The sequence below is a fragment of the Dinoponera quadriceps genome, unplaced genomic scaffold (genome assembly GCF_001313825.1).
Source record: "Dinoponera quadriceps isolate SergipeBrazil2010 unplaced genomic scaffold, ASM131382v1 scaffold397, whole genome shotgun sequence".
Classification (NCBI taxonomy): domain Eukaryota; kingdom Metazoa; phylum Arthropoda; class Insecta; order Hymenoptera; family Formicidae; genus Dinoponera; species Dinoponera quadriceps.
Window position 1 is genome coordinate 1 of NW_014554705.1, and position 17500 is coordinate 17500.

Below are 17500 nucleotides of genomic sequence, written 5' to 3' on the forward strand. Positions count from 1 at the left end.
TTTGAAGCTAGCGATTGACCAGAAACGGCCAGAATTGGCCAACAGGAGATTTGTTGTGGTCCATCAGGACAACGCCAGGCCACACATGTCTATAGTGACTCGCCAGAAACTCCGGGAGCTTGGTTGGGAAGTTTTGATGCATCCACCATATAGTCCGGCACCAAGCGATTACCATGTTTTTCTTGCATTGCAAAACTTCCTTAGTGATAAGAAATTGGCATCAANATCGATTACTAGAGTTTTTCGCCAATAGGGACCAAGACTTCTATGAGAGAGGCGTTATGAAGCTACCTTTAAAATGGCAACAAATTATAAAAACAAAAATATTTGACCCAAATCAGACAATCCGAAATATATTAAATAAAGTTTTGAAGTTCACGTAAAAATAATGGATTTCTTTTTCCCCAACCTAATACAAAGAAAATCTTCTGTACGTGTCAGTGCGAACATTTGTTCGACCTACCGCGCTTGTGTATTAACACTCTTCGTCCTAAGTCCGAGTATAGGTCGGGGTAGCGCGCAAACGACAACTGCCGAAACCTGAGTATAACTCGGGCCTGGCTATTTAATTCCATACGTTTCTGCTGTCGGCTTATTCTCGGGTTTCGATCGTTCCAAATGTTTCATAGAACATCGGATATCTATCCCCCTTTTTTTAAAGTGCTTTTTTCACACTTAAAATCATCGTCAAGGCCAAGGTTTCAAAGTGTTAACGAACATTCACACCTGTGCGTTTCAGATGAACGTCATTAACTTACATTCCTCCTGCACGATGATACTGCTCGGTATTTTGGCATCGACAACGATAATCGGCCTCACGAGTTCCGCACCCTTGTCCTCGTATGAGAGAAGAGACCTGTCGGCCGACCATCCCAAAGTTTTCCTGCTGGTGGATCAGAGAATACCAGAATTGGAGGTACGTTTTCCCGGACGCAACGGTAATTATAATCGACGATATCCGATTTCTACACGGAAAAGAGGATTGGTCGAATTAACAGAATTTCTGGATTTTCTCGTAAATCCCAAATTTGGTTCTTCAAAACCGGAGAAGAGAGAAATGCCGTTTCCTTCCGCCAAAACGCGTCTAATTACACCACGTTAATTCGACCAATTTTTTTTCCGCGTATTCACGTGTTCGTGAGACCTTGCACAAGCAATCGCAACAACAATACTGACAACAATGTGTATCCAATGTCAAGATCATTCTGTCTTGGCGTCGACGCGTGTCTCATCGCGCCGCGCATTGAATTACTCACAACAATATACACACCATCGACCATGGTGTATTAGAACCAGGGATAACGCACACACGTCTTCACACATTCGACGCACCGATTGACCGGAATATTACGGTAAGTGCACGAATGGAGACGCGCCTCGGCGTATTAGTATCGACACGATGGAAGATGACGTCAACGCACATCATATACATGCACAAATGGAACGCGATTCATGAATGGGGAAACGTCTCTCCCTCTCTCTTCGTTTTCTCCTTCTCTCCTTCCCCCTCGCCCCCCTCTCTCTTTCCCTCTCGATTCTGTGGCATATGGAAGATATCCCACGCCGTCATATAGGATTTCCTCTTACTTACCGCGACAACCCGTGCATTTCCCATCTTAGGAAGCGGACGGGATTTCGCAACGCCGCTTACTTTGCCGGCGGGATGGAAGTCGGGACTTATCCATACGGTACAGACTTCCAAAGGATGTTCTAAAAGAACATTCAGGGGACGTCCTGTGTCCTAAGGACGTCCAAACGTTACTGCCCATCCATTTCTCTCCCGGTCTGTTCACTCGTAGGAGTGAATTCATCACCTCATCGGGATTCAGGATTTCGAAGCTCCTCGCGGCACGAAAAGATCACGTCGTCTGTTGCGAGCGGGATTCTTTCTCAAGAACGCGACTATCGCTGCCGCCGTCGCGTTCGAACGTCGGAAGTTGAGTTTCGTAGGCAACGAGAAATCGTCGACATCGTTAACGGTCGAAAAGCCGCTTTCGCGAGCCATCCTCGAGCTACGGTGTAATCAGGTGATTAAAGGTCACAACCAACTCGAGGAAAATAAAAGGGGGAACGCAGCGTACGGTCAAATGATTAAAGGTCGCGATATTTTTCCTCGATGAGCTTTTCGCGACGTATTCCGTATACAATAAGGAAACGTATCTTTTGAGAATTATTAAATATTGAAAAATGAATTTTCCTATTGAATACGGGATGCGTTACGAAACACATAGAGGAAGAATTGTTGCGACCTTTAACACTTTAGCTTCAGAAGGGTGTGTATATACATTCTGAGAAAGTTGACGCTCATTTACGGAGGCGTAATTATACACCGAGAAAAAAGTTTCTTTGGATTTGGTACACGTATTTGCTTGATGTTGGGTTAATATAAACAATAATTTAATGTCAGGTGTCACTTCGTTTTGAATGAAAATGTTTCACTATTTTCTCTATGTATACACCCTGTTAACTCAACATTGATTTGCTTATTTAGACGATGTTTTTATGAACATGTCGATTTGCTAACATCGATAGAAACAAATGAATGTCGCGTCATACATCGAACACATAAATGACGCGCTCAGCCCACAAAAATCTCAATTTATTTGATTTTTGAGACGTGTTGAAGCTACCGTCTTGCGACTGTCGTCCCGTCGTATACAGCTGACGTTTGTCATTTGAAATGCGCTGTAGCTAAAAAGTTAATCATCCGACTGTGCGTGCGCGCGCGTGTGTGTGTGCAGAATACGGTTTCCCTTTCATTTTCTTCGTTCGTCCCTACGTCATTCGGTGGGGGATGATTTTTCGCGTGGCGAAAACGCGCGCCGGTTTTTCACTCGAGGAAGTGGAGATCTCTCGCCGGGTCGACTTTGCGAGCGGACGACTTTGTGTCCACATGTGTGTGATACCAATTTTCCTTCTTTTTTCTTCTGTTTTCAGCACGTAACTCGCGCTCTCTCGTTCAAAGGCGGCAAAGAGGTACACGAGTGGGGAAATTGCGAGCGCGCTGAACGCGGCAGAGCGCATGTTGCGGCGCATTCTCGAGCGTTTTGCCCGCCTTTCAGGGCGCACTTCGCGGACAGGAAAACGGGGCAATAAGCCGGGTGCATGCTACCTACGCAACTCTGTGGCGGAACTCTGTTATTTGCGTGCATTTATTATGCGCCTTTTGCCGAGTTGGTGAATGCGGGGCGCGTCTTCCGGTTTGACGCTGTCCCGAGTTGACTTGTTCTCTTTCGAATTGTTTTGAGTCGAAAAATCAGATTTACTGCGACAGTAAATGAATTTGTAAGTTTCGCGAAGAGAGAGAGAAAGAAAGAGAGAGAGAGAGAGAGAGAGAGAGCGGAATATCGCTACATATTCTTATGGCGGAGGAGGACGTATCCCAGTCCGACGTAACGTAAAAGTGTGCAACGTACTCAACGAGATGCCGGTTATTAAATTGCAGCTATATAAAGTTGGCGCGACGACGACGTAAACTTGAAATTGAAACTTTGTCGCCCTTCTCATGCCCTCGAATGATCTCGCCGTGAATCAGCCGCCATCGCTCTTTCAAATCCGAGAGACGAGCCCCGCTCGTGAGAGCACCTTAATTCCCGACGCACGTCACCAAGGTTGCGTCACCGAAAAGCGTCCGATCGAAGCACCCGAAGCCACTTTCATAGTAATCACGGAATCTTCTTCGGCATCCGCGTTCCAGCCGGCTATGATCGGCCCTTCCCTTCCGTATCACGATGTACGATCGAATCGATCTGATCGCGGAATCGCTACCCGCTCTTTGGATTCCTTCGAGTAAAATTCCGCTCGGAGAGCAGAATGACAGCGCCGAGTCACTCGAGTCGTCGAGTGACTTTTTGCTCACACAGAGTGAACTTCTCCACTCCGGCTCGTCGAGTGCGAATATTTTCATTCGATATTGAAGAACGATTCCGACATCCTCCACCGACACCCCGGAATAAAATTCGCATTCGTGCGGACGAGTAGTCTGCTTTAAATTGAGTTAAACATTCACTCACGCGCGCTTCCGAATGGTGACATTTTCACTTTCACTCGATGAAATCTCGTTCGAAACCGGTGAGGATGAAAAAAAAATTTTTTCAACAGCTTTCAAGAGATTCGTTCCATAAATTTTATAAAACTCGATCGAGCAGAAAAGCTAGATAAGCAGTTAAATATCCGGTAAAAGCGGTTAATTTAACAACGTGAACATATAAAATACACAAACTTATGAAATACTCAAAACAAGTAGCATTTATCTGTACACAGAAGAAATAGTCTTGAATCGATGATAGATATTCTCATATATAACGAAGAATATTATAATATCTTAGGAGATATTTAGTCATGAACAGAGATGCAAGTAATGCATCGATACAAATTCAATCAAATCAGGATGAAAAACCTAATAAGATTATAATATTGCATTCTTCCTTACATATGAGAATATCTATCATTGATTTAAAGACTAACTTTTCGTCCTTGTATGCAGCGAACATTTTTCTGTCATAATCGACCTAATCGCTAATCGTTTCGTTCCGTTGATAATTCAATCAACCCCAGTCAACATGGAGCATCAGTTACATCACATCTATATTATAATTTCACACAATGTAAATGCAATATAATACCAACTCGGCGTTGACCGGGGATGTTTGCCCGTTCGCAGAACGAGATGCTGGATTCGGGCAACGATCTCAGCGCGACTGCGAGACGCACGAAGAGAATCGGCTCTTTGTCGATCGTCAACTCGATGGACGTGCTGAGGCAGAGAGTGCTGCTGGAGCTGGCGCGCAGGAAGGCTCTGCAGGATCAGCGGCAAATCGACGCGAATCGCCGGTTCCTCGAGACCATCGGCAAGAGATCGGTGCCGGAGTACGACGGGCCGGACGCCGGAAGGGTCTCGACGAGCGGCCAGCGGCATGCGGAAAGTCGCTACCGGAGTACAGCACCTGATCAAGCAACGAGCAAGACGCAGGACTGGTTCGAGGAGAACGACCCGGTCTTCCACGAGTCGCAGGACGATCAAATGACCAGAGTATGACTTTTTTTTCGACTCTCCCATAATTTCGTCCCTGATCCTCGGAAAGTCGTCCGAGATAATAGCATGATGCTCACCGCGCTTGGTTACACGCGAACATTCGATCGTTCATTTTGACATCTCGAAAAGGACGGAGTTTTGCTACGCACGGGGTAAATTGCCTTCTCGTGTCCGTTATTAGAACGTACGCGGAGAAAATTGGTATCAATTCAAGACTCGTATTCTCATATATATATAAACAAGAATATATACACATCTTATACGAAGATAAAATTTTGCTTACACGAAGAAACGTTCTGCGTGTCGTTGAAAGAACGCTCGAATTTTGCGTAACAACTTCCGGGATCTTTAATTTTCCACCAACTACCTCCTATCTCGCGTCGTCGCGAGCGTAGACACGAACAACAATTAAAGCCACGTTGGTCTTTCAGGTGCAGGCTAACGAACTGCGCCTGTTGTAACCGCACCTCGACTCGCAGAGGAAGACACCAGAGATCCACCGGCACCTCAGCTTCGCCCTGTCGCGACTTACGCTCCACCACCGTCACCGTTGACTTCTTTCGCCGGCCGTTTCCCTTTCCGTTTGTCCGTTCCCGTTAGGCTGATAGTGTGAGTTCCGGCGGTTACGCGAGGTTTGATCCTGCCCTCCGGCGAGACGAATGCAGACAATCGCGGAATTTTACAAATCGGCGACACAGAGGCGCGAAATACGACTCTCACCGACGAATCAAATTGGGAAATCGCGAGAAAAAAAAAAGAATCCGGAGAAATCACTCAGTATTCGGCTCCTCCCTGTACTCCCTCGCTAATTTTGGCGCGTGCTTATTTATCGCTCGGCCCGGTTGTAATAATACATGAGACATCGGACCGTGTTTGTCCCCCGAAAGCGGGTAGGAACGAGAGAAACGCGATAATGTCATTCGGCGACGGCGCAGATGCGACGATAACGCGTGACCATCGCGTGAAACCGCCAAAAAAATCGTACGAAGCTTCGCTCTAGTAAAAGCTCTAGTCTTTTTCTCACCCATTCCCGCACGCTCTTTCTCCGTTTATCCTCCTGTATCTGTCCTACCTACCTACCTACCTAATTATCTACCTGCCTACCTCTTTACACACGGAGAAAGGCGTAACGAAGCAGTATTATGGCATTGTGATTTCCTCCAAGCTCTTCTGTACTTCGCAATTACTACCTACTGACACTCCGATGTTCTCCGTTTCTCTGTCGTGATACTTAATTCATTAACGAAGCGTCTCCGTCATAGCTTTTATCGATAATACTCCGCGCGACCGGCCGGTCGCGCAGATCGAGAACGTGAGTCGATCACGCTGACCGCCCGCTCTCGTCAACGATAAATGTACAAAACACGTGTGCTAACTTGGTGGGTATCGATAGTCCTCGTCTTCGCGTCTTGCACATGCATACTCGGCCGCGCACTCTCACTGTAAACATGTTGTGTGTGTGTGTGTGTGTGTGTGTGTAGCTTGCAACTCTCCGAACGAAGTCTATTTTCTGCGTGTCGTTTACTGTTAATCGACTGGAGACTGTCGGCAATGCGCAAATCCGGACGCAACTAGCGATCTCTCGAGTGAGAGGAAACCGGATCGGACGCACGCTGGTGTGCGTTTACGTTGCGGAAGACTATCGAGCACCGTACCGGACGTATTAATAGGATCTCCACATGGTACAACGGACGTATTACTTTTGAGAAAGAGAGGGGGGAACAACGGCAGTTTTACTTTACGCGTTTCAACACATCCGCGTGAAATGCAGACAGTACGTACACTTGCGTTTTTTTTTCTTTCCGATTTTAGCGTCGATTGTCGATAACGTTTATGATTGCGTCGTCTACTCGTGGTTATTTGTTTGTCCCTGTGCCATAACGGAAATTCAAGAACAGCGAGTATAAAGCTTGGGCGGAAGTAAAATGTTCGGCATCGTACAACTCATCGCGGTGTCGTGGTATCCTCGCGAAAAGTGCAATAGCGTGTGTATTATTGATATTGTTTCACAAAGATTCGGCGCCGCCATGTGTTCCCACGTGAACAACGGCGTTTCCACCTTCACTCGTTATTATTTCGATGCGTTCCGTGTGATTTTAGGACATTCCGAGAGGTCGAAGGAAAGATGTAGTTATTAAATCTTTCAATGATCTATATCAATGTTAGAGTCTAGAAGATAGATATATTCCACTCTCCGAATGTTTTCTCATGATTAAAAGATTTAATTTGTACGATGTAATCTGTCGAAATGACGAGCGAATATATTGAAATACGTATGTGTATATTGCATATAAACATTGTAGCGATAGAGATTAATATTTATTTAAATGAATTAAAGCAAAGTATAATTTCCCTACCTGCCTTTTGTTGTTGATTCCCTTCTTGTTACAACGTCAGGTCGTAATCATTCAACGAAAATATCATGGTTCTTGTAATCACGTCCTCGAATATTTGTTCAGTGGCGCCTCGTAGCGGAAACTTCAGAACTAATTTTTCAGAAATAACGGGTCTAACGGGAACGTAACAGGGGTTTAAAAAGATTCCAAACGAACACTCGAGGACATGATATGACTAAATGATGGGATCAGACGTACATTCTATTTCTCAAGTAGTGTAACTCAGAGCCTGGTCAGACGTACATTTCTCTTATAACGGATAGACGAGATCCAAGCGAAAACTGGCTGTAACTTCGACAAAATTAATGCCCTCCAGATCGTTTAGGAAGTATTTTATAGCACGAAGTCTCTAGCTTTCAGTAATATAACGATCACAAAATTATTTTTGATTTTCAATGAGATATATACATTTAAATGTGAGAAGGCAATTGATAAATTTCCCATCTCAGCTTTCAGTTTAATATTTTACATTAAACGATTATTTATATAAAAAAATACGATATATATATCTTAAAAAGGAAACATCAAGCTTCTTATACATATATTCATTCGACAGCTAATGTCGTACGATTCATTCGCTTTCCGATCGAAGTCGAAGGGACATTTTTGCAAGAAAGTAGCACGTTGTTTTTTCCAACTTATTTTACGCTATAAAAAAGTATCATACAGTTAATAAGAAGTAACCATATAGTTTCCACCGTCCCAGTTTTTCTTTAAAAAAGTTTATTTCTTATTCATTGTCGATGTTTATGTAATATTCTTAATGATACAATTACAATTACAACATATATACTCCACCCACTTGCCATGAATGGAAATAGCAATCCGGTTTTTCTGTAAATATAAAATTTCTCGAACTGTTTCGCTGTACAGAGTATCACGACTAAAAAATATCATTAATGTACATTTCTCTTTGTGAATTTCTCTCCGAGTTCCTGGCGTTGCGACTATAAACACATTAGATTGTCGGAAGTAAGAAATTATATCAACTATATTTCATTATTTCTACATTATACACATCGACACTTTCGAAACTTTTGTACAAGTCAAACCTGTGCGACAATAGTATCGGTGATGCATGGTGAACACTTCTTTAATTTTCTCCCTCCGATAAATGGATGAGTGATGCAATTAATGCGTGCCCTTTCAGACGTGCAAATGGATTTTTTTATCTTATTAATCCGCAGAACCAAAAGGGGAGGATCTCACATTTCACGTACATTTTGTAAACGAATCTCTCTCTCTCTCTCTCTCTCTCTCTCTCTCTCTCTCTCTCTCTCTCTCTCTCTCTGGCGCGAATAGTTAAAACAAAAAGATACAAAACAAAACAACTCATTACAACATACTATAACAATGAGTCACTTGTAATTTCTAGCTTCTGACGTCACGATCCGATGTGGCTACAGCGAGATGCCAGGAGCTTCGAAGAAACATTAAGGGAATGATGATCCACAAATAATCGCTTGTAAAACTAAAAGTTGTCCGTTATCAGACGCAAGTTATGTCAATAATTTTGACGAATTTCCTAATGCTATATAAACTCCATGCATAAATAACTATAAATCAATAGAAATATGTCAGAGTAAAAAAACTGGACACCGAGTAAGAGAGGATCGAAGAACTCGAGTGGTTATACAGGATGACTCAAAATCGCTGGATTTCAAAGATAGATTCTTTGTTGAATTTTCGTGTTTTTACCAATGAATATGTTGGTAATATTAAGCGCAAAACTGAACTTTCATTGCAATAAAGTTTACACAATTCAGATTTGCATATAATAAAAACGACATTGACACAATACGTAACACGAATCACTGATAATATAGAATAAGATAATATCATGTGCGCGTTCACACATCTCCGACAAAATCGCGAAATGAGACACATCATCAAGTGCGGAAACATCATGAATTCAACTCTCAATCGTGCGTGACAAAATTACTCGCGATTTGTCGATACTTTTACTTAACGACCGGCAATCCGGGCCGAAACAAAGAATCCATCCGTGTATCGCTTCGCACGCGAATTACCCCGTATAACGTGATACGAAAATGAAAAGGACGCGACAAAGTGCCGAACCGTTAATGCAAACTCGGGTAACTTAAGGTCCAGTGTTTGCCTTAGATGATTTCAAATTTATCTAGATGAAGATGTGACGAAAATCCGAAAAAATTACCTTGATGAGATGATTTTGCTTTTAATTTATCTAGATGAAAGATAGGTAGCGCTACTTATCTAAATAATTGTTTAGGTAATATTGTTTCCATGAGAAACTATAAAAATTTATAATAAAAATTACGCAGATCGCGAAATTGCACAACGGTTAAGTAATTCGTCAACGATCCCTCTAAATTTAAGAATCTAATAAAAAAGACCAATAATTCTTGACAGCTCACTAAAAATTGTACTTTTTTGAACGAAATCATTACTTCAGTCTTCTCCTATAAAACCCACATCAGACTACTGTCAGTGAAAGTCTATCTGATTGGCGGTTACGACTGCCGATTCTTGAAGCCTGTCATAATAAAGCGTCATGTAACTAATCTATTATAACTGATCCATTAAGAACTGGCAGTCGTAATCGGCAGTCGGGTCGGCCTTCACAGTCGACAGTTTGATATAGGCTTAAAGTGAATCGATCAATTGCAACAAGCGGTCTGTCCTTTTTAGTTGCACTAATTCAGCAGTGCAGCTAAAAAAACAGACAAAATTGAAATTTGTTGATTCGTTGAAATCCAATCTCTTGTCTGATGTGGGCTTATTTTAACGCATCATGTTATTTCATTCATCGAATTCACTCACTTTATCGAAAAATGAGTTCAGAATATGTACCGTAACATCACTTCAGATAATTTTTAGATGAGATAACACGTTTCTTTTACCTAAGATGAGGTTATTTTGTATCTCTTCCATCTAGATAAAGATAAAGGTGATCTATTTATTCTGGATGATTATTTTAATAATTTTACGTAGATACCGGCAAACACTGTTAAGATCGCAAGAAAAGCGCCGAATGAACCAAGTATACGCTTTGCTACATGAACGCAATCATAGTTTACGAAGATCAAGGACAAATACACTGCCGTCGGACGCGGACGCGCCGACTTTGTCACCACGACTGTTCCAACAGACCTCGAAGATGCCGCCAGTGCCTTTGTAGCTGTGGACCAACTGACCGCTCTGCTCGAACGAATGAAAAGAGTTGGTCAGTTTCACTTGTAACAACGCTACCGTCAAAGAGACAGCGAAAGGATCGAGAGCTGTGAAATACTCACCTGTGTCGACCAGATGTGCACACACTTGTCAAAACTACCACTAGCAAGAAACTTGCCATCCGGGCTGAAAGCTACACTGTACACAGGCTCGGTATGTTTTGTCAATGTGTGTATACAAACACCCCGTTCGACGTCCCATAACCTGACGGTTGAATCGAACGATGCGCTAGCCAACGTTAGATTCATATTCGGGTTGTGAGTGCCCGGGCCAGTGGGCGACCACTTAATGGTGTAGATTTCCTTGCTGTGAGCCTGCAAATCGTGCACCCACGAGTCCTGTTTCATGGACCAGATCTTCAAACTCATGTCGTCCGAGCAACTCGCCAACAAATTGCCCTGAGGATCCCACTTGATTGCGTTGACTTCATTCTGTAAAACGCGAGAGAGAGAGAGAGAGAGAGAGGGAGTAGAAGCAAGAACATACGCGAGTGAACGCGTCGCGTGAGAATTCTCTAACAAGCTTGTGTACGCACTGTGTGTCCCTGGAAGCTCTTGATAGGCTTGTCAACGTTGAGCTTGCACACGTGTATACACTGGTCCGTAGAACAACTGGCGAACGATGTGTTCGTCTGCCAGTCTACGTCTAACGCCGGCGCGCAATGAAAACTGAACTGTTGCGTGCATTGTCCACTTTCAGCGTCCCAGATAATGGTAGTCTTATCCACACCGGCGCTCAGTATGTAGTTACCGCGTTTGTTCCACTTCAAAGCAAAGATCGGACCTTTGTGCTGACCCAAAGTAGACGCCAGTCTACCGTCAGTTGTCCAGATTCTGGCATAACCGTCGTAGCTTCCTGTCGCCAACAATGTGCCGTCACACTGCGACGAATTGTTTCATATGATTAATTTCTATTCGTTACAGCCGCCGTATTGTAGAGGCCAAATTGAAGACACATCCGCGGAATCGATGAGACTGATAAGATATAAACAGGGCTGCCACCCAGTCACACCGAAATGTATATAAAACGCCTATATTTTACAAATTTAACGGCAGCTCGGAAGAGAAGTGACTCACCTTGAACGGCAATGAATTTTTAACTTGTCAAGAAAAGTGAGAAAAGTTGACTCGAGCAACTGGATAGTAGCGCTGGATATGAAAAATCTCAATCCGCCCATCCGTTCGTACCTTCCAATCTAACGACGTGACGTCCTTGTTGCTCGGCACTTCGGTCCCACCTTTTTGAATACAATGGCGTAGAACAAGTTGATTGGGGGCTTGCGAGTTGTCCGACATGTCCCAGATACGGGCGGTGCTGTCGCCAGAGCCAGAAGCCAACAGGTCGGTCGTAGGGTTCCAGGCGCAGATGAAAACTTCCGATTCGTGTCCCCGCAGCTTTGTGGCTTTGCTTGCAGGGATCTCGACCGCGCTCGTGTTCGCACCCGCCCCCGTTCCGGGCTGCTGCTCGTCCACCTCCATCTCGTTCCTGTCGCCACCCCGGTCATTGCTGCTGACACCCTCGTTAGATGTGACAACTGTAGGAAAGCCGACAAGTATTCATCAAACGCACCGAACGATCGAACGACGTTAGATCCTTTGCACATATATGTGGGTGCATACGTGTGTGTAGTGAGAAATCTACTGGAAGCTGCTAAGGGCAACAAGAGACGAAAAAAAAAAAGACTAGAAACTGGAGACTAAAAGCGAGAGGGACAAAGAAGAATGCAGAAGAAATTCCCTTTCTTCGGACCTTCCACGCTTGCACATTGCATGGGAAAGTCTCACGTGTGGTATTGTGCGCCTCTGGTTAACGGACAAATCGATGAAGGACTATGCACTTAGGACTTTCGATGGCGTGACGGACGCTAACGGAAGACGTCTTTCCGCGGAAAGATCGTCCCGACGATCGTCGTGGCACGGATACAAAAGTAATAGGCGATACAATCCGCAAAGTGACCGTTATCCATGGCGGTTCCTTGTTAATCTGCCTGGTTATAAGGAGGTCTGTGAAAACTTGCGATCTTTTTCAGACCAGGGTGTACCAGGCCCAGGCGTTACAACGTTATCTCTCTCTGCGCCCGGCTGATTCGGGCTTTACTTCGGGCTGATTGAAAGCACGAAATAAATCACACGCACAGTGTCGAATGTGTAGCCAACGTCTGAATCGATTACCAAGTTACCTTCTTCCCCATTCGTATCTTGAACCTCCGTCTTCTGCTGTTTCTGCTGATTGATCTGATTCTGCCTGGTGGCGACAACATCCGGCATGACAGCGTCGATAAGAGACAAGGACTCCACCATTCTGTGCTCTGTGCCATCTTCGCCAATCGATATCTCTGCTTCCGTGTATTGCAGTCCTTTCTGCAGTATAGACAGGAGGGCTGCGGGTGGTACTAAGGCTCCATTAATATTACTCTGCGATATGTGCGATTCTATGCCGAATGTGTATGCGGAATGCTGGAAACCTGTGTAGCAGATTGAGCAATCAGGAGAGGTAATAAGATTCAATGCATGCTACGTATACATCGTTGACACCTAGCAGGTTGACGAGAAGCTTAAACAAACAAGAACCGTCGCAAAGATTGTCCCGACTGTAAAGTGACACTCGAATGGTTGAATTCGCAGGCTCCGCTTGGTTTAAGCTCCACGCCACCTGGACCGTAATTTGTTGTCGGTCAAGTTCTCCCCTTGTCACACATTAAGCCGGCGTCTTCCTTACTACATCGCACTTGAATTATCGCTGGAACTTTCGATAAACAATCCACGGTATCTCCGTATCGGCGAATTTAAACTACCGGAATTCTCGTCCTGCTACGACGACGAGAGGTTCGTGATTCTTCATCTTGTATATACGGTAATCGTGATCTACGGATCGTTCGCTGCTTCTCTGGCGCGTCATCCGAGCGCTCTCGAGATTTCTCACGGGGCATCGACTGCTCGCTCGTCGGACCGTCCGACGAAGGTGCGCGAAGAGAAGCACGCGAGAGAGGTTCCCGTGAGCGGAACGAAAAAGTGGACAGGTAAGTAAAGTAGCATCCGCCGAGCGGTTGCGAGGTTATGCGTGGGTTCCATGATCGTACCGGATTCTTGCAGGTATCGATAGACCAAAAAGTTGACTTCATCACTGGAGAAGCTCATCGTGCCTGATATTCACACACTAATACGACATATTTACGTCGGAAGCTGTAAGCTCTACTCAGCACGAACGACACTTCGCTCTCTGGAACCCGTTGTAGATTCGCTACGACCAGCCGCTGTTTGCCGCGTTGACTGTTCCTGGTTTATTTGTTAGGCCCAGCATCAGTGGGGGGGAACGAGGACGGGGAAAGGGTTGATAACGGATAGCGTCGACGCTGGTCACGTTCGTTTCATCTCCTGGAACAGAGTCGTGAGAACAGTCGCTTTTGAATCATCTCGTTATCGTCATTTTTGCCGAAGTTACGGGCCATTCGGTTTCGCGTATTTTTCACGGTGAAATACGAGCGTGCCCGACCCGTCGTTGAGTTTTACTACTACCTCGCGCTTCCTCATCAAGTGGCGGCTCGTAACGAGGGACGTGGAACTACGTTCGAAAGAATACTCGATCTGCTTTTTTCATTGCAAATATACGCAAAGTGCCGTTAGGAGCGGGATCTATTTCGCTGCTGTCTGTTAGATATTTTTAATCGCATGGATAAACGTTACCTTCGTTCCGATGCAAATTAGCGCAGCTGGAAAGAGCGCACTCACAAGTTCCGCGTTGCGAGTGCACTTCGTGCACTTGAACTGCGATAGATGCGCGCGTTTGCATACGAGAGCGAGCGAGAGAGAAGCGACGAGGTGCGGCAAGTGCTGAGGAACAAACGTTTCCTTCAGTTCCCGTCCTTCCTTTTTTAAAGATGGCGGCCGCACGGTGAGTCACTCGTGCGACACCAAGAGAGCGGAGAGGTTGTGAACGGATCGTCAACAGTTGTCAAACAAGCAACGAGACTTTCGCCTCGCCGAACGACTCGACGATATAAAACGAACGAATCGCACGGTCCGGTTACAAGCAGCCGCGCTCTTCTCTCTAATGTAAGCGCGACGCGGCAGGTAACGACTCGTGAGGCGTGTCGAAGGTGCGGATCCAGCACGACGATTTTGGAGCTGTTGACACGATTTTTCTGCCCGCTCGCCCAGGAATACAAGACTTTGATGAATGTCTGAGAGTGATTACGATTCGGCGGACGAGTACACTAGCCTGATGGACGGTCACGTCGCGGAGTCTCGTACGGACGACCTGATCCTGGTCACCGAACGTCGGAAGGGACGCACTAGGATCTCCAGCGAAGAAGTAATCTCTCCGGCAATTTCCAGTCTTTCTCGTTCTAATTTCTCCTCTGTCTTTTCTTCTCAAATCATTCTTGACACGAGAAATCTGTAACGAAGCAAACGTGTAAACAATATTGTTGCGTTAATAACAGATGACGATGCTCAATAGGTGGAAAATGGAGTTCCCGAGGTGAACACCGAAGTATCATGTACGACTGTCACCCGATCAAATACAAGGAGCACTTCCGGTAGTAGTAATCAAAGTAGACTGAGGCATTACAGGGACGACGAAGAGGAAGAGTTAAAGTATGGGGCGGCGCATGTGATCAAACTTTTCGTCCCCGTTTCTCTATGTATGCTGGTTGTAGTGGCTACTATTAGTTCCGTGCATTTCTACACCACTAAGGGAATGTACTTGTGAGTTTGGAAATGAGCCTTCACGAAACTATACTTGGTGTGTGTACACTTGTCTGGGACAAGGCGAATTGATTCGTTGAAATATCTTTTCCAGAGTATATACCCCGTTTCACGAGGACAGTAACGACACGAGTACCAAAGTATGGCAGGCGTTTGCCAATTCATTGATTCTCATGAGTGTCATCGTGTTCATGACTGTGATACTTATTATTCTTTACAAATACAAGTTCTACAAGGTTATACACGGATGGTTGATCATAAGTTCTTTATTGTTGCTTTCTATGTTTTCTATGTTGTTTTGCGAGTGAGTATTTAAAAGAGAAGAGAGCGTTCTAACACGCGCATCACTTGTACATAAGTCAGCGTTTGCGAGAAAGAGAGAGAGAGAGAAAGAGAGAGAAAGAGCTGTAATTTGTTTTTACTTACAGGCAAGTGCTGAAAGCGTATAACATTCCGATGGACATGTTCACGTTAAGTATAGGCTTGTGGAATTTTGGGGTAGTGGGAATGATATGTATCCATTGGCAAGGGCCGTTGCAACTTCAACAAGCGTATCTGATTTTCATTTCCGCCCTAATGGCACTGGTTTTCATCAAGTATTTGCCCGAATGGACGGCCTGGGTTGTGTTGGGTGTCATAAGTGTCTGGGGTGAGTCGTTGGTCTGTTTTTTTCAGCCGAACTGGCTGCACTGCTTCAAGAAATTTACTCGCACATCGAAAGATACAAAGCGTACGTACGAGATTCTCACGCTGCAGTGTGCGTAAATTTCTTGGACCACTGCAGCCAGTTCAGTTGAAAAAAACCGGACCGTGTTTTCCAGGCTGAAATTTGTGAAAAATCGACCCGCTTATTTACGACATTCCTTTCTGCTCAGATCTGATTGCCGTTTTGACACCGAAAGGTCCATTGAGGATACTCGTTGAAACAGCGCAGGAACGGAACGAGTCGATCTTCCCTGCTCTCATATATTCGTCCACAATCTTGTACACATTTACCGTAACTTACGCCGGATACGTCCAGGCAGCTACGATGGCCGGCAGCGACGCGACGTCGGGAGACACCACGACGTCTCCCACGCGGGATCGGACGGAGAATCAGCACAGTCGCGCGTCCGGTGACTCGGAGGAAGGTGGTTTCACCAATGAATGGGTGGAAACGCACGGTACGAGTCACTGGTAAAAATTACACGTCGGTGTGATTCCCCAAGGCTGTTGTGTTAAATCAACTGTCCCGTTCACGCACGCAGGTGAACGTTGCGCGAGACGCGCGCAAGAAGTGCGCGAGAACGTCGACACGACCACGAGGGAGACCACCACGAGGCAGCCGGACAATTGCCCGCCGATGCCGATTGCCGAGGAGGAGCGCGGAGTCAAGCTGGGCCTCGGCGACTTTATCTTCTACAGCGTGCTCGTCGGGAAGGCGTCCAGTTACGGCGACTGGAACACCACCTTGGCCTGCTTCGTCGCTATTCTCATTGTACGTATCTCACCGTGAGTTCTGACCGAGAATTAAGGGTGAAAAATCGCAGGCACGTGACATTTCTTGAAACAAGAACTCTCGTGTCTCTCCGCTTCTCAGTATTGGGTCGCATTTAGCGACACGATGCGACACAAGCATCATCCTGTTTTTGTTCCTCATTCAACTTGGAACAAAGACCATAAAGCAATGCCTGTGTCGACTTGTGTCATTAATGCTCGTTTTTCTACCATCTTGATTTAAATCTAATCGTCCATTAAAAACAGACACAAATGGAAAACATTGCTTACGACAGCGTTAACGAGAGGAAGACAATACCGATTTTTAATTACTTGTTCTTAATCAAGTAATAACTGATACACCTCGAGACTATTAAGTCTAGATTCACTCTTCTTGAAATATGTCATCTAATACTTGATACCTTGTTTTTGTACTTACTGTACAAAGTAAACGTGTCTCGCTCGCTCGTTACAGGGCCTCTGTTTGACGCTCCTGCTGCTGGCTATATTCAAGAAAGCGCTACCCGCGTTACCGATTTCCATCACGTTCGGCTTGACTTTTTACTTCGCGACGCGTGTGATCGTCGCACCGTTCGCAGACAGTTTAGCGAGCGAACAAGTGTTCATTTAGAGATCTAGGCATGATAAACATTACATTATTATTGAGTATAATT

The 17500-nt window shown here is 45.0% G+C and overlaps 3 protein-coding genes across 3 annotated transcripts in view; 2 read left to right on the forward strand and 1 right to left on the reverse strand.

Annotated features, from left to right (window-relative positions):
* The first annotated feature begins 739 nt into the window (after window positions 1–739).
* On the forward strand, window positions 740–7363 carry LOC106740909 (diuretic hormone 44). Its single transcript, XM_014612373.1, has 3 exons — window positions 740–916; window positions 4664–5032; window positions 5467–7363. Exons 1-3 carry the CDS (start codon window positions 740–742, stop codon window positions 5494–5496), a joined length of 576 nt encoding a protein of 191 aa, XP_014467859.1. The 3' UTR covers window positions 5497–7363.
* A 780-nt stretch (window positions 7364–8143) lies between these two features.
* On the reverse strand, window positions 8144–14136 carry LOC106740991 (F-box-like/WD repeat-containing protein TBL1XR1). Its single transcript, XM_014612539.1, has 6 exons — window positions 13724–14136; window positions 12824–13108; window positions 11832–12178; window positions 11180–11524; window positions 10707–11075; window positions 8144–10611 (listed from the first exon to the last, which is right to left on the reverse strand). The coding sequence occupies exons 1-6, from the start codon at window positions 13779–13781 to the stop codon at window positions 10480–10482; spliced, it is 1536 nt and encodes a 511-aa protein (XP_014468025.1). The 5' UTR covers window positions 13782–14136; the 3' UTR covers window positions 8144–10479.
* Window positions 14137–14535: 399 nt separating this feature from the next.
* The window catches only part of LOC106740993 (presenilin-1), a 4385-nt gene continuing 1420 nt past the window's right edge, over window positions 14536–17500 (forward strand). Inside the window, exons 1-8 of the mRNA XM_014612543.1 lie at window positions 14536–14696; window positions 14802–14955; window positions 15103–15350; window positions 15445–15654; window positions 15779–15999; window positions 16226–16513; window positions 16598–16827; window positions 17302–17500. The exon at window positions 17302–17500 is cut by the window's right edge and continues 1420 nt beyond it. Of these exons, the coding sequence (XP_014468029.1) occupies window positions 14821–14955; window positions 15103–15350; window positions 15445–15654; window positions 15779–15999; window positions 16226–16513; window positions 16598–16827; window positions 17302–17457 (1488 nt within the window). The 5' untranslated portion in view covers window positions 14536–14696; window positions 14802–14820 and the 3' untranslated portion in view covers window positions 17458–17500. The remainder of the gene's footprint in view (window positions 14697–14801; window positions 14956–15102; window positions 15351–15444; window positions 15655–15778; window positions 16000–16225; window positions 16514–16597; window positions 16828–17301) is intronic.

Excerpts from the sequence above, each read along its gene's own strand:
- LOC106740909 (XM_014612373.1), top strand. The coding sequence starts at position 740 with ATGAACGTCATTAACTTACATTCCTCCTGCACGATGATACTGCTCGGT. Across the intron at positions 917-4,663 it reads AGAGAATACCAGAATTGGAG|AACGAGATGCTGGATTCGGG; the intron begins GTACGTTTTCCC and ends GCCCGTTCGCAG. Across the intron at positions 5,033-5,466 it reads AGGACGATCAAATGACCAGA|GTGCAGGCTAACGAACTGCG; the intron begins GTATGACTTTTT and ends TTGGTCTTTCAG.
- LOC106740991 (XM_014612539.1), bottom strand. The coding sequence starts at position 13,781 with ATGAGCTTCTCCAGTGATGAAGTCAACTTTTTGGTCTATCGATACCTG. Across the intron at positions 12,179-12,823 it reads AGATACGAATGGGGAAGAAG|TTGTCACATCTAACGAGGGT; the intron begins GTAACTTGGTAA and ends GCTTTCCTACAG. Across the intron at positions 10,612-10,706 it reads TGCACATCTGGTCGACACAG|AGCGGTCAGTTGGTCCACAG; the intron begins GTGAGTATTTCA and ends TCGTTCGAGCAG.